General features: G+C 47.1%; 1 protein-coding gene across 11 annotated transcripts in view; it reads left to right on the top strand.

Moving 5' to 3' along the window:
* FHOD3 (formin homology 2 domain containing 3) overlaps positions 1 to 14,571 on the top strand; it is a 488,187-nt gene that overhangs the window by 67,530 nt on the left and 406,086 nt on the right. For all 11 annotated transcript variants that reach the window (XM_066352679.1, XM_066352680.1, XM_066352678.1 and 8 more), the window contains exon 2: positions 4,800 to 4,906. In XM_066352679.1, coding sequence (XP_066208776.1) covers positions 4,800 to 4,906 — 107 coding nt within the window. The remainder of the gene's footprint in view (positions 1 to 4,799; positions 4,907 to 14,571) is intronic.

The following is a 14,571-nucleotide window of genomic DNA, read 5'->3' as shown; positions in this document are numbered from 1 at the left end:
CCCCTTTCACTCTCCCTCTCTCCCCTCCCCCTGTAACCACCACACTCTTATCAATGTCTCTTAGTCTCACTTTTATGTCCCACCTACGTATGGAATAATGCAGTTCCTGTTTTTTTCTGATTTACTTATTTCACTTCGTATAATGTTATCAAGATCCCACCATTTTGCTGTAAATGATCCGATGTCATCATTTCTTATGGCTGAGTAGTATTCCATAGTGAATATGTGCCACATCTTCTTTATCCAGTCATTTATTGATGGGCTTTTTGGTTGTTTCCATGTCCTGGCCACTGTGAACAATGCTGCAATGAACATGGGGCTGCATGTGTCTTTACGTATCAATGTTTCTGAGTTTTTGGGGTATATACCCAGTAGAGGGATTGCTGGGTCATAAGGTAATTCTATTTTCAGTTTTTTGAGGAACCACCATACTTTCTTACATACATTTCTTAAGGGATTAAAAGGCACATACTCATTTTTTTCTATTTTAGTTGAAGGACATGCAGGCACAAATGGCTAACCTATTGGGCAGGGGGATCAAGGTCATGGCACTGGCTTAGGAAGTAATGACATCCCTTGTTTTTTGGAAGGGGGACTGGGGCAGTTTTATGGAGGATGCTTGGGTCTTGGAGGCTGCAGCTGTTAATTATAGAGAAGGAATACAACTTAGTATAAATGTCTACACATTTTGACAGTTGGTTTAAATGGATATTTTTTTCTCTTCTGTGTTCTGTGTGTCATACTCACTCAATAAAATGATCTTTGAGGGAAGGAAATGTTTATGTTCCTTGGTGCCCAGTCCGTGCCTGGCATATAATTTTGTTAAAATTGAACTATGGAAATGGTACTAGTTAAGGATGCCCTGACTGTGAGGAGAGGAATGGTGAGAACAGGCAGCCCTGCTAAAGTTTTGGGATGGCTAGGGCGATGGGGCTGCCTGTGGTGGTTCAGGGTGGCTGGGAGCCTGTTTGGACAGACACTTGGTGGGCTAGGGTGCGTGTTGAGGAAAACCAGGCATTCACCTCGGGCTGCTGGGAATAAAATCGGAAGGTATGGTGTGGAGATGCATGTAGAAGAGCCATGGCTGCCAGTAGGGACTGCAGCTGCCACCACCATGAATCCCCACGTCTGCACTAAGAGCAGCGCAGGGTGGGGTGGTGAAAGCCGAAAGTCCAGGGCAGGGTCTCTCTCCACTTCAGACACCGCCAGTTAATGACCTGAGCGGGCCAGAGGGTGTGTGCCGGAGCTGGCTGGGGTTGCTCGAGAGGGCTGATTGGTATTTTCGGGCATTCTGTGAGCCAGTTGCTCAGTATAGCCATTATTAAAAATTTAATGATATAAATGTACAATTAATAAGTTATATTAAAAACAAAGATAATAAGGCACAACCTTCCAGTTATAAAATCAATAAGTACAGACAGTACAGTGAATATAGCCAGTAACATTGTAATAACTTTGTACGGTGACAGATGGTTAATAGACTTATTGTGGTGATCGCATCATATGGTATCTTAATGTCAAATCACTATGTTGTGCACCTGAAACTAGTATTGTATGTCAACTCTACTTAAATAAAAACAACCAAAATGTAAAAAACAAAAATAATAGTAACTCAAAATATGTCACTTCTTAATTGTTTTACTACATTTCACTGCTACTTATTCCTTTGAGGTTTCTGACATATCTGTGTGGTAAATATGTTACATACTGGCGAGCTGCTGTGTGTCTTTTTGCAACTCCACGTTCAGTAACTTTACATGGTCAGCTTGAAATCGGCTGGGGTGTGAGCATTTATACCACACACACATGCACATGCTGCCCCTCTCCACCCCAGAGCAGAACGCCCTCTCCCACAGGCTCTCTTGTCGGCCGGAGTATGGACTTCAGAATGGCTCAGACCCCATCACGGAGCAGCAGAAACTCTCTATCCAACGCTTCTTTTTCTGGGCTCACATGTTTCTAGGGGCTGAAGCTCAAGAAATTGTTGTGGCTTAAAGCGCTTTCATTATCCCCATCTTCTAGGCTGTTGATTATATGTGGGATTCAAAATAAGCAAATGGGCTGATACCATCAACAGAACAGACCAAGAAAGCTTTATTAATTAACAACACCTGTCGGCGTTAAAAGCTAGAATGAGCTGTGGTGAGTCCCACTCTACACATGGTCCAGTGTCCATGTTTCCAGGTCCAGTTTCTAATGGAATTTTCCACCTCGGAATCATAAAAGTCTGATTTCGGTCCTCAGGAGACCCTTGGCTCCGGAGATGCCTTCTGCAGGAAAGCATTTTTATTGTTGTTTCTGTAGGCTGGGGTGGGGGTGGGGGAAGTTCCCCTGTGCATTTCCCCAAAAACATGGGTGCACCTCTGACACCAAACCACCATGACTTTGGCCAATTGGATTCCTGGGTTTAAATGCTCTTGGATCGGATGACCCATCTGTAAGTGCCAGTCAAGAATGCTGAACTTCACTAGCACGCCCTCAGAGAACAGTTTGTTATTAGAGAAATAAAACAAGTGAATCAAATAGGATTAACCCCTTCAAACAATTTAACTAGGTGTTTCTTACAAATAATAAAGAACAAATTCCTTTCATTCTGTTGAGGATAACCAGAAACCTGCCGGGTCTCTAATTGAAAAAAAAAAAAAAAAAGACCAAAATCTTATCAAACTGTACTCTTAAAATCTGTGCAGTTTAATGTAAGTTATATTTCATAGAATTGATTTTTACGAGAAAACAAAACCCAGCAGCCTCTTATAAATGCTGATTCTAGACAAGATGACAGCCTCTGTTTCTTTTGTTGAGGATAATAAACAAACTTTTCCTAGCAAAACAGACTAATTCCTTGTTTGAAATCTCACTGCAGAAATATTATCAAATATTTATTGTACTTAGATGCTTTACAGCAGCCACCTAGCTGCCTCCATTTTCCCCCAGTCTCCTGCGATTTTGAGATGAGCCACCCATGCAGGCGTGAAGTTATGCATTTACATTTCCTCATCATGTCAGTTTTAATCTTTGCATGTGTATTGATCATTTTAAACGTCATGTAACGTTGCTGTTACAAACAACCTCAAAATCTTCATGACTCATCCCCACAAGGGCTTGTGTCTTGCTCTTGCCACTGCCCAGAGGAGGGAGGTGCTCCGCCCCGTGCTGCGATTCCGGAACCTGAGCCGCCCCTTCCATCTGGGGCTCCGCTGGTTCTCTGTATCTGACCACAGGGAAGAGAAGAAGAGTAGAAGGTTGTGCAGGGGTGTTGTGTTGCCAGGCCTGCTGGGGGCCTTATCCACTTTCACCCACCTTTCATTGGTTGGTACTCAAGTTAGATGGCCGAAGTCCAACTAGAAGGCTGGGATATGTGGTCTGTAGGTCCAGGAGGAAAAGGGAAGGGGACTGATAAACACATGGTGTCAACTTGGCCACACCAGTACACTCAGATACCGTAACTGCATATGGCAAGATTGATATTTTTAAGTACTTTGTAGGTCTCAGGACATAGAGAGGATCAGAGCTTAGTGGTTGAGAGCATGGCCTTGAGTGAAACTGCTGGTATCCATACCCTGGCTCCATCATTTACCAGATGGGACATTGCGCAGATAACTCAGTTTCTCTCAGTGCCTCAGTTTTCTTCATCTGAAAAGTGGGGATAACAATAGAACTTAATAAGGCTCATGTGAGAATCAAATGAAGTAACGTGCAAAATGCTTAGAATTATGCATGGAACATAATAACATATAAGTATTTATTAAATATTTATATACATACTTTTAAAAACTGAGACTAATGACAAGAGACCTCATCTCCTTTATTGTTGTAATTTGGGTATGTTGTTATTCAAATGGAGAATGTTTCTTTCAGTTCAATTGTAAAAATGTTTATTGAGTGACTTTATTTTTAATTTTTAAAAATATTTTTCTGAAGTGAGAAGCAGGGAGGCAGAAAGACAGACTCCCACACACACCTGACCGGGTTCCACCTGGCATACTCACTAGGGGGAGATGCTCTGCCCATCTGAGGCATTGCTCCATTGCAACTGGAATCATTCCAGTGCCTGAGGCAGAGGCCATGGAGCCATCCTCAGCGCCCGGGCCAGCTTTGCTCCAATGGAGCCTTGGCTGTGGGAGGGGAAGAGAGAGAGATAGAGAGAAAGGAGAGGGGGAAGGGTGGAGAAGCAGATGGGCGCTTCTCCTATGTGCCCTGGCCTGGAATTGAACCCGGGACTTCCACACGCCAGGCTGATGCTCTGCTGCTGAGCCAACTGGCCAGGCCTTATTGAGTAACTTTTAATTGTAATGTGCCAAATATGATAGAATCTGAGGAAGCAGGCTTCTCACTGAAGCAAAGGAAATAGCACATTATTGCCACCAAATTTTCCTTTTATTATTATTTTTATTTTTTTTTCTTTTAAACTCTGTGACTCTTAATCCATGTTCACGTCAGCATTGTGATCTTAGTTTTCACTCCCCGCATCCATAGATTCTCCTGGGCCCCTCAGAGTGCTAAAGGGCCCTGGCCCAGGACCCAAGGGCTCCCCCCCCCTTTCATCTACATCTCCTGGGTCCTGTCAATGCCACTTTTCTTAGTAGGTGTCTTATCTGTATACTCAGGATGCAGTTTGCTCCCAATCTGTTCATAGGAACATACTACCGCTTCAAATTATGATCTGAATTTTGGAATAATGCTTGATTTAAAAAAAAACAAAAACAAAAAAACCACATGAGGGCAACATGAAGTGATTTCTCCACCCAGAGTCCCGATCCCAGCAGCGAGCAGGGCTTAACAGGCTCTCTCTCTTTCAGCTCGACGACTGCACGCTGCAGCTCTCCCACAACGGCACCTACCTGGACCTGGAAGCCACCCTGGCAGAGCAGCGCGACGAGCTGGAAGGCTTCCAGGATGACGCTGGGTAAGAGCCACCATGGTCCCTGCTCCCTGGTCCTGATCTCCCAAGGAACGGTGGCGCACTGAGGCCTGGAAAGATTTCGGAGAAACCGCCGTCCCTTTGGTCTTCTTGTCTCTCCCAGGCTCACAACAAGGGAGAGGCAGGTGACAGCCTTAGTCACTGCCAAGTCTTTTGCATTTCGAGTAACACTTTGGGAAAAAAATATTTTTCAGTTACAGTCAACATTCAATATTATATTTGTTTCTGATGTGCTGCACAGTGGTTAGACCAGGGGTCCCCAAACTACGGCCCGCGGGCCACATGCGGCCCCCTGAGGCCATTTATCCGGCCCCTACCGCACTTCCAGAAGGGGCACCTCTTTCATTGGTGGTCAGTGAGAGGAGCACATTGACCATCTCATTAGCCAAAAGCAGGCCCATAGTTCCCATTGAAATACTGGTCAGTTTGTTGATTTAAATTTATTCATTTTTTATTTTAAATACTGTATTTGTTCCCGTTTTGTTTTTTACTTTAAAATAAGATATGTGCAGTATGCATAGGGATTTGTTTATAGTTTTTTTTTTTATAGTCCGGCCCTCCAACGGTCTGAGGGACAGTGAACTGGCCCCCTGTGTAAAATGTTTGGGGACCCCTGGGTTAGACATTTATACAACTTACAATGTGATCCCCTGATGAGCCTAGTACCCACCTGATACCGTATATTTGAGTAATTCTTCCTGCCAGGGCTACACGGGGTAGGAAGATTTCTGGAAGAATTAGGCATATGATATTTACATACTTTTTCCTTTTTTTAAAAAGTTAAATATAATTGAATTAATATTTTTAAGATTTTAGTTGATTGTCAACTGTTTTAAACATTTTTAATGATAACCTACTGGGTACTTAGTTTTCTGGCAGATGTCCTAGTAGATCATTTTATACTGCACCATCTTTTGAACTCATTACAATGGAAAAACAATTATTAATTATGTTAATTAACACCAAATCACTTTTTAGTCTACGTCAAGAATTGCTTAATATTTCTGATTGCTGAGTATGAATAAAGCGGTATACATACAAAATCAGAGATGTGTACAGAAAATAAAATCTCTGTGGAAATATACCCATAAAATCAGGCATTCCTGTATTTATTAAACTATTGAAATAGTCTTCTGATAAGGCCTCCTGCCTTCTTCCCTCATCCACCTAGAGTCAAGTGTATCTCTGATTTTACCATCTTCCTCCTCAGAAAACTTCAGGGACTCCCTGTTGCTTTCCAAATAATGCTCAACTCTCTTAATCTGGTGGTCAGAGACCTTCCCAAAAGCTGTTTTGACATTACCTAGTTTGAGTTAAAAATATATTACACTCAGATGAATATTACCTGAGAATACTGATTTTTTCATGAATGGCTCAAAAAAAAAAAAGGAACCTTCTTAGTGTTAGTTTCCTTTCTACCTGACTCTACCGAGGACTGCTGAGTTCCTGGATTTTCCCTTCTTTATTACCCTTCACAATTTAAAGCCCATTTTTCCTTAATTGTCCCTCTTCTCTGCTGCTATAATGCTGCTAGGTCAGAATTGGACCTGTCTGAATATCCAGTGCCTACTTTATCTCAAGCCCTTATAGGCAATGTAGTGAACGTTGGTAGCCAGGTAAAAGAGGGGATTCCAGAATGGATTCCTGAATGTCATCACCAGGAGCACCAAGAAAACCGCCGTCCTTGGTAGGAAATACCAAGGTTCTGTGAGGGTGCCCTTCCTGTCTCCAAGTGGTTCCGAGGGCCACACCCATAGTGTGTGGGCAAAGACCTGGGAACTCCCATAGGGTATACATATGTGAGGGGTATTACTATTAACTCACATCAAATTCTAGTTATCATTTTTAAGAATTACTATATTTAGATGGACAGACTTGAGTAAATTCCATTGCTATAGTTTTTACCAGGCTTTTGACCATGTATTGCTCTCTAGAAGATTTCAGAATTCAGGCTGGGTGACAGTTTAATTGGGTGACTGTATGGCTCATTGATCCAGCAGATCCCAGGAGTGTTATGACTACTTCATTGTCAACCTGAAAATTTTTTCTGTTGGCAGAATGCTTAAAGACCGTGTCCTGTTTGATTTTTTTCCCTCTTATCAAAAGTTGAATGACTTAGAGATAGCAACTTAGAAAAAAAGTGTTAGTATATTAGACAACAGTATCAAGAATTAAGAGCCAGGAAGAAAACAACCTTTATGGAATCGTGCCATGCCAACCACTATCCTAGGCACCTTATGTTTGTTTAATTGCTCATTCTCTTACCAGTCATGTGGTTGGATTGATCATCTCCATTTTTCGTTTGAAACAACCGAGGCTAAGACGTTAACTCACACACGTAGGCTGCAAAGCCAGTGGATGGTGGAACCAGGTCTGAACATAGGTGAGACCGATTCCTAAGTCTGTATGGGAATGCCTCATTTTATTGTGGTTCACTTTATTGTCCTTCATGGATGTTGCCTCTTTTACAAATTGAAGGCTAGGTCCCCCACCAGCAAAAAGATTACAACTCACTTCATCGTGAGACTTGCTTTATTGCCTTGGTCTGGAACCAAACCCACAGTATTTCCCAGGTATGTCTGCACTCCTCCACCATCCCAGGCGCATCTGGGCAAGGGCACATGAGGTTCTACTCGGGACATACGTTTGCACCGTGCTTGACATACGCTGATCCATGCAAGGACATCCTCAGGCACAGGCTAACACTCTACACTCTGGCTCTAGTTGAAACAGCACCCAACCATCCTGCAGGGTGGCTCCAGGAAGACACACTTGCTGCCATCGTCTGGCCCTGTCACTGCAGCTCGCACTGTCCCCACCGGCCTTCAGGTGCTGGAAGTTTCTCTCCTGCCCTTCCTCAAGGGCCAGGCACTCTGCTGCAAGGTCACCACAGCAGATCCTGGCTTACTTTCTCACTTTGTTTCCTTCTGAGTCACCGCCCGGCCCTGGGCCCATGGTCCTTGACCACGTTTCTGCACCGTAACAGCATGGGATGCTGGGGAGATGAAGCGGTGGGAAGGCAGGCCTCCTGACACGGGCAGCTGCGGACAGGGGACGGTAGCCCCAAAGCAGCCCAAAAGCTGCACATTTGACAGGTGTGCCCCAAACTTACCCTAGAGTGGGGTTTATGTCTTCCAAATAGTCTTCGTTTGTGGTGACCCACCCCACATGCTTTGGATGACACTCTCTTTGTCCAGAAGGGTATGAAGAAGCCACCTTGACTGATCTCTGGTGGGGAGGTCCCTCTGTCCCTGACCTGGGTTGCGGAAAACATGCCAGGATTGTACTGTCCTGGCATGGCCGGGTAACCCTGGTTATGCCCGGGTTATTTACCACACTGAGCGCTAGCCGAGCTGGTTGGGAGCAGCCTGCAGGCTGAACCCTCCTGCACAGGTGGGAGGTGTCTGGGCACATTCGCAGCGTCACTTGCACTGAGCATCCCAGCCAGGTCCTGTCCGGGAAGTGTAGCATTTGGCAAAGTCTGTGTGTCTGAGAACTCATGTCTCCCACAAACAGGAGTTAAAATATAATTTCTTCCTAGTTAACAATTGCCCTATTTAGGCATGAAGGGGTCAAATGAAATACCATTCTTCTCTTGATTTCTATGTGTAAGTGATAGCCAAATGCCTCCTAATGTGATCATCTGACAAAGACACTGTGGCGAGCGGTGTGAAAATGACAGTGTTTTCCATACAGCATGTCCTGAGTGAATCTTCCCGGCTGGACGAGTTTGTTTCTTTGTTCTTATTCATTACCCTGCTCTTTTATGCTGGGACTAAAAATTAACTAACTCCTTGTTTAGAGTTATCACGCAAGCTATAGCTAATTGGAGAAGAAGGGAAAGACCTTCAAAAGTGGAAGGACAAAGTACTGATTACGCTAGCAGAATGGAGCCAGCTCTGCTCCTGGCTTTCCCAGGCTGGGGGACTGAGCAGGGGAAACAGAGGCCCCAAAGCCTCTGGGGTAGCATGCCTGGCCCTGCCATCGTGTGACCTTGGGCAAGCCGTTTGACCTCTGATAGGAGTTAATAAAATTTATTTAGAAAACGAGGACACTATTACCCAATCCTGTTTCCCTCTCTGCATCAGTAGGGATCCCAGTAGGGTCTCTGGCATTCGAGGAAAGCCTAGTGCCGAGCAGCATAGCTCAGTGGTTAGGGGCGCGGGCCTTGTGGTTCATCCTGTAGGTGTACGACCAGGGGAATGTTACTTCATCTCTCTGAACCTCGGTTCCCTTTAAGTGGGGATAACATAGTCATAATACCGCCTCCTTGGGTTGTTGGGAGGTAAAATGTGATGTATCTAAAACAGGAAGGTAGTTTCTGGTGTGTGATACACACTCAAAGCAAGCAGCCCTTCCTGTAAGTATAGTCAGGATTTGAGAAGATCGTACTTTGAAATGGGAATCATTGGATTTTAGACCTGGAAGGGCCCGTGCAGTTTTTTCCTTTTTCCTTTTTTAAAGAAAACCAAAGCTGGGCTGACCCCCCCCCCCCCTTTCTGCTTATTCCCACCCCACGGCCTCAGAAAGGAAACCAGCCACAGGAAAGGTGGGTTGGCAGTTAGCCCTGCGGGGGTAAGGTGGGGAGGGCGTGGTAGGTGGGAGTACGGCAGAGCTGAGAGTGGGCCTGGGCAGCACTGTGCTTTAGGGACGTTGTAAGGACCAGCATGGTGGCTGGATGTGGCGTGAGCAACCCCAGCTGCTCCGAACTTTGGGTAACTTGGAGCGGTCACCTTACCCCCGGCTTGACTCTGAGGGTCAGCCCCGAAGACAGCTGCTGCTTATCTGGAAGTTTGCTCACCTGACAGGGGGGCTGGTAAATACTCACCCCACCCCCTCTCCTGTCCCCAGGGGTTGTATGGGGGTGGTGAACGGCAGATGAAACCTGATGGAGGGGGTGTGGGGAGAGTCTGGCAGGGTGAGGCTCAGAAATGAAGGACGTGAGGCCAGGCAGGGGCGGGCAGGGCTGTAAGGAAGCCCGTCAGCAGGGGCGGGCAGGGCTGTAAGGAAGCCCGTCGGCAGGGGCGGGCAGGGCTGTAAGGAAGCCCGTCGGCAGGGGCGGGCAGGGCTGTAAGGAAGCCCGTCGGCAGGGGCGGGCAGGGCTGTAAGGAAGCCCGTCGGCAGGGGCGGGCAGGGCTGTAAGGAAGCCCGTCGGCAGGGGCGGGTGGGCTTGGCCCGCCAGCTTTGCAGTGGACATGCTTAGAGGGAAGAAGAGGTTTGAGGAGATCTCTGGTTAGACTCTTAGACACCTAACTGCCCCAGGGATCCGTGTGTGTGGGGGGTCCCTGAATCCCTGAGGTTTCTGTATAGTTGGTGGGTATGCAGGGTTTTTGGGTGCGGAAGGCTTTCAGCTGCCTTTTAAATCAGATTCCCAAAGAATTCTTTTCATCCCAAAATGTCAACTGTGAAGGAGCAAGAGCAGTTTTCCCTTCTCATTGTCTGCTACAAAAATTAACGTCATCCAGTCACATCTTTGTCTGGGTTTCCTCTGCATCTAGACCTGCTGGAATGGAAAACCACCTAAAATACATTTGAACCTTAATTCAAAAACCTACTGAACCTGAAAACCAAACCAGATCACAGACAGAAACTGTCTACAAGTTATAAGAAACTCTGGTTAGGGTACAAGAGGAAGCAATGAAGAGTCTCCCCTCTTTTTCCTCTTTCGTGATTATCTTCTGCTTGGAGTGCAGTGTGTTGTTGTCTGAGGCGTTTCCGGCCAGTCAGTGAAGGGTCTTAGGGTCTCCTGTCTTCTCAGTGCTGTGCAAGGCTCAAGGTGCAACCACCAAGACCTGTTCGTGGCCATGGTCAGGAGGAAACTTGCCCTTTCACACAAGAGGTGCCGTGAGGGTGAGTTCGGTGCTGGTCTGGGCGGGGTAGCACAGAGGCCCTGCACACCAGCTCTGGCCTGCTGCTAGGGCGGCTGCCTCTGAATATCCCGGGGAGAAAGCTATTTAGATGCTGGTTTCTAGGTGCCTGCTTCAGGAGGTTTGCCCTGGGCCTGAGAACCTTGCCTTTTATAAAACTCCCCAAGTAGTTGGATGCCATGTTGAGGTTCTTGATCATGGAAAACAGTGCAACCCTCTGAGGAACTTCAAAAATTGCCCTCCCAGGCCCTGGCCGGTTGGCTCAGTGGTAGAGCGTCGGTCTGGCGTGCAGAAGTCCCAGGTTCGATTCCCGGCCAGGGCACACAGGAGAAGCGCCCATCTGCTTCTCCACCCCTCCCCCTCTCCTTCCTCTCTGTCTCTCTCTTCCCCTCCTGCAGCGAGGCTCCATTGGAGCAAAGATGGCCCGGGCGCTGGGGATGGCTCCTTGGCCTCTGCCCCAGGCGCTAGAGTGGCTCTGGTCGCAACAGAGTGACGCCCCAGAAGGGCAGAGCATCCCCCCCTGGTGGGCAGAGCATCGCCCCCTGGTGGGCAGAGCTTCGCCCCTGGTGGGCGTGCCGGGTGGATCCCGGTCGGGCGCATGCGGGAGTCTGTCTGACTGTCTCTCCCCGTTTCCGGCTTCAGAAAATACAAAAAAAAAAGAAAAGAAAAAAGAAAAATTGCCCTCCCACACCCAGCCCTGGACCAAGGAAATCAGATCTCGGAGGTGGGCTCAGGCTTTATAAAGCCCCCACCAAATGATTCCGCTCCATGAGGGAGACTGTTCCTGCAGAGGCTGCAGTGGGTCAGACAAGAGGGGACGAATGCCTGTGCTGAGTGGCCAGTGGGACTTGACAGGCCCTAAGTACCTTCAAATGTCAGCTTGTATAATGGGACAAAGATGCCAGCAGGTAGGAGTGGGGGTGCAGGGAGGCGCTGGGCTTTATAGTATGAACTGGGGTCAGACAGAAGAGGACCAACCTGCAAAGAGGGAGCTGCTGTGGAACCCTGAGACTGAGAGAGAGAGTGGGGCGAGTGGACAGAAGTTTGAGCAGGGATGCTGTGGTCAGGTGTGGCTCACTGTGGGTGTGATCTAGTGGGCCTTGTTGCCGAGGTAGGCAGGTAGAGGGGGGCAGTACCCCACTCAGTGGGGGAGGGGGAAGGAACTGTGAACCTGAAGACGTGGTACTGGTTGGGGGGAGGGAAACGAAAGGATAAAATGGACATATGAAATTGGGGAGGAGAGAAGAGGTTTACACAGGTTAATCTGAGGTTATGTTCCACACTCAAGGTAGGAAGTGGCCAGGTGAGAATTATTGGCCTGGGCCCCAGCTGAGAAGCATCAAGGAGCAGAGAGACTGTGGGGGGTGATCCACTGGAGGGAGTTGTGAACCTAAAACTTCTCTAACAAAATGAAGTCTGTCTTAACAAGTGAGTAATCAGGCTGTGTCCAGGACGCTATGTTGGTTACAGATGCTCTCGGAAACGCAGGCTTCCTGTCTCTTTCTGCTCTGCCATCCTTAGAGTGCAGCTTCCCCCTTGGATGCTTCATCACAGTTAAAAAATGGCTGCTCTTCCTCCGGCATCACAGGAAGCCAGGGAAGCGCGCATTGGTTAGGGTGTATCTTCTCCGTGGTAACCAAGAGGTTCCAAACATGGTAGTTTAAAGACGAGAGAAGAGTCTTTCTTCCTTTCCTTTCCTTTCCCTTTCCCTTTTCCTTTTCCTTTTCCTTTTCCTTTTCCTTTTCCTTTTCCTTTTCCTTTTCCTTTCCTTTCCTTTCGTGTAAGGGTTCAAATGGGGGCAGTCCTTCTTGGGGCTGGTCGAGGATTTCATTTCTGTGTCCAGAGTTGCTTTGACTTTTCCCTGCCCACCTGCCTGCTGGCCGCCAGGAAGGAGGAAAGGGGCCGAGGGCGTGCTTGTCCATTCCTTGTGCGTGTAGCTTTCCCTCACACGCCCGTGGCCTGACGTAGGTTCATGCTATGATCCGGGCTTGTGGCCAGGGAACCCTCTGCCTCTGTTACCATGGGTGCACAGTGGTCCCTGCCTGAGACGAAGAGCAAGTGTTAGTGCCAGTTAGGTCGGCCCCCTTTAAAGAGCTTTTCCAGAAGCACCACCAGTTTCCACATGCAGCTCATTGCAGAGAACTGTGTCACATGGCCACCTCTGGGGGCCAGTGAGACTGGAGAATGCAGTTAAAAAAAAAAATTATTGATTTTAGCAAGCGAGTGAGAGACAGACAGAGACAGGAGCATGAACATCAATCTGCTCCTGTGTGTGCCTTGACTGGGGATCGAACTGGCAGCCTCTGCACTTCGGGCTGACATTCCAACTGACTAAGGCAGGGGTCCCCAAACTTTTTACACAGGGGGCCAGTTCACTGTCCCTCAGACCATTGGAGGGCCGGACTATAAAAAAAAACTATGAACAAATCCCTATGCACACTGCACATATCTTATTTTAAAGTAAAAAAACAAAACGGGAACAAATATAACATTTAAAATAAAGAACAAGTAAATTTAAATCAACAAACTGACCAGTATTTCAATGGGAACTATGCTCCTCTCACTGACCACCAATGAAAGAGGTGCCCCTTCTGGAAGTGCGGCAGGGGCTGGATAAATGGCCTCAGGGGGCCGCATGTGGCCTGCGGGCCGTAGTTTGGGGACCCCTGGACTAAGGTATCCGGCCAGGGCGAGAATGCAGTTTTGAGATGGGTACGTTGTCACCTCAAACAAAATTGGGTCCTCTTTATAAGACAAAAGGGAAACATGGGCGTTAGGTAGGTAACCGTGTGCCTCAGCAAAGAGAGAACATTTCAAAGAAAAAAAAAGGGCAGTTAACACCACGCCACAAAGAAACCATGTTGTGAGAAGACCAAGGCAAGTCCAGGGGTGAGGTAAGGAGATGCAGGCTGTCCGCAGGGAGCAAGGAAGCAGGGAAGTAGTGGAGCGGAGGACTGAGGGTGAGAGGGAGCAGGATCGCACCCGAGCTCGGAGCTCTGAACCATTCCACCACGGCTTCTTTCCCAGTAGGGGCACCTGAGGATGAAAGGTTAAAACTTTAAAACTCTTAGAAGAAGATAGCAGTAAGTCTTCATTTCTTAGGGATGACACCAAAAGCATATTATTATCCCATTTGACAGTCAAGGAAGTCGGGGCTCAGAGAGGCTGAGTAACTTGTCCAAGACCACACAGTTGGCTTCCGAGTTGATGCTTTTCGTCTCTACTGTCTACTAGGGAAGACCAGAATGCACCTGGAGACAAATGCAGTAGCAGCTGGCTCTCTTGGGCTTGGAGCTTTTGAACAAATTAATCTTTGCTGACGCTATGTTTTCACTCGCTGATGACTAGTTCAACTCCATCTCTCCATCCCTCGGGCAGAGCGCTGGCTGAGACTCACAGGTCTGGAAGCTTTCTAAAAGGAAGCTTATTCCTGGGTGCTGAGGGGGCCCTAGTTTCTGTTCCTGCCATGTGGTTAAAACATGTATTTTCTACTCTTGATTAAAACCATAGTATAGTTCTAATTTGAGTGGAGGAATATTTGGAGGAATTAATTCTGCTGTTGGTTGCAAGAAAGTCATCAAGCTTTTGGCTCTATGCCACCTAATAATGTATGCACTGTTCTTACAGTCACAAAAATACTTTATATGTTATTTGTATAAAAATATTCTCTTGAGGGACAGGACTGAAATACAGGGGTTTCTGTCAGACTTACTTGGTTATACCAGACCCTACCCCCCACACCCCGCCCCAAGGCCGTAGACATTATGGTAGGAACAACTGTGT

This window comes from Saccopteryx leptura, chromosome 11 (assembly GCF_036850995.1).
Source record: "Saccopteryx leptura isolate mSacLep1 chromosome 11, mSacLep1_pri_phased_curated, whole genome shotgun sequence".
In the NCBI taxonomy this organism is placed as follows: domain Eukaryota; kingdom Metazoa; phylum Chordata; class Mammalia; order Chiroptera; family Emballonuridae; genus Saccopteryx; species Saccopteryx leptura.
Note: the sequence above shows the minus strand (reverse complement) of the source record. Positions and strands in the feature narration are given on the sequence as shown.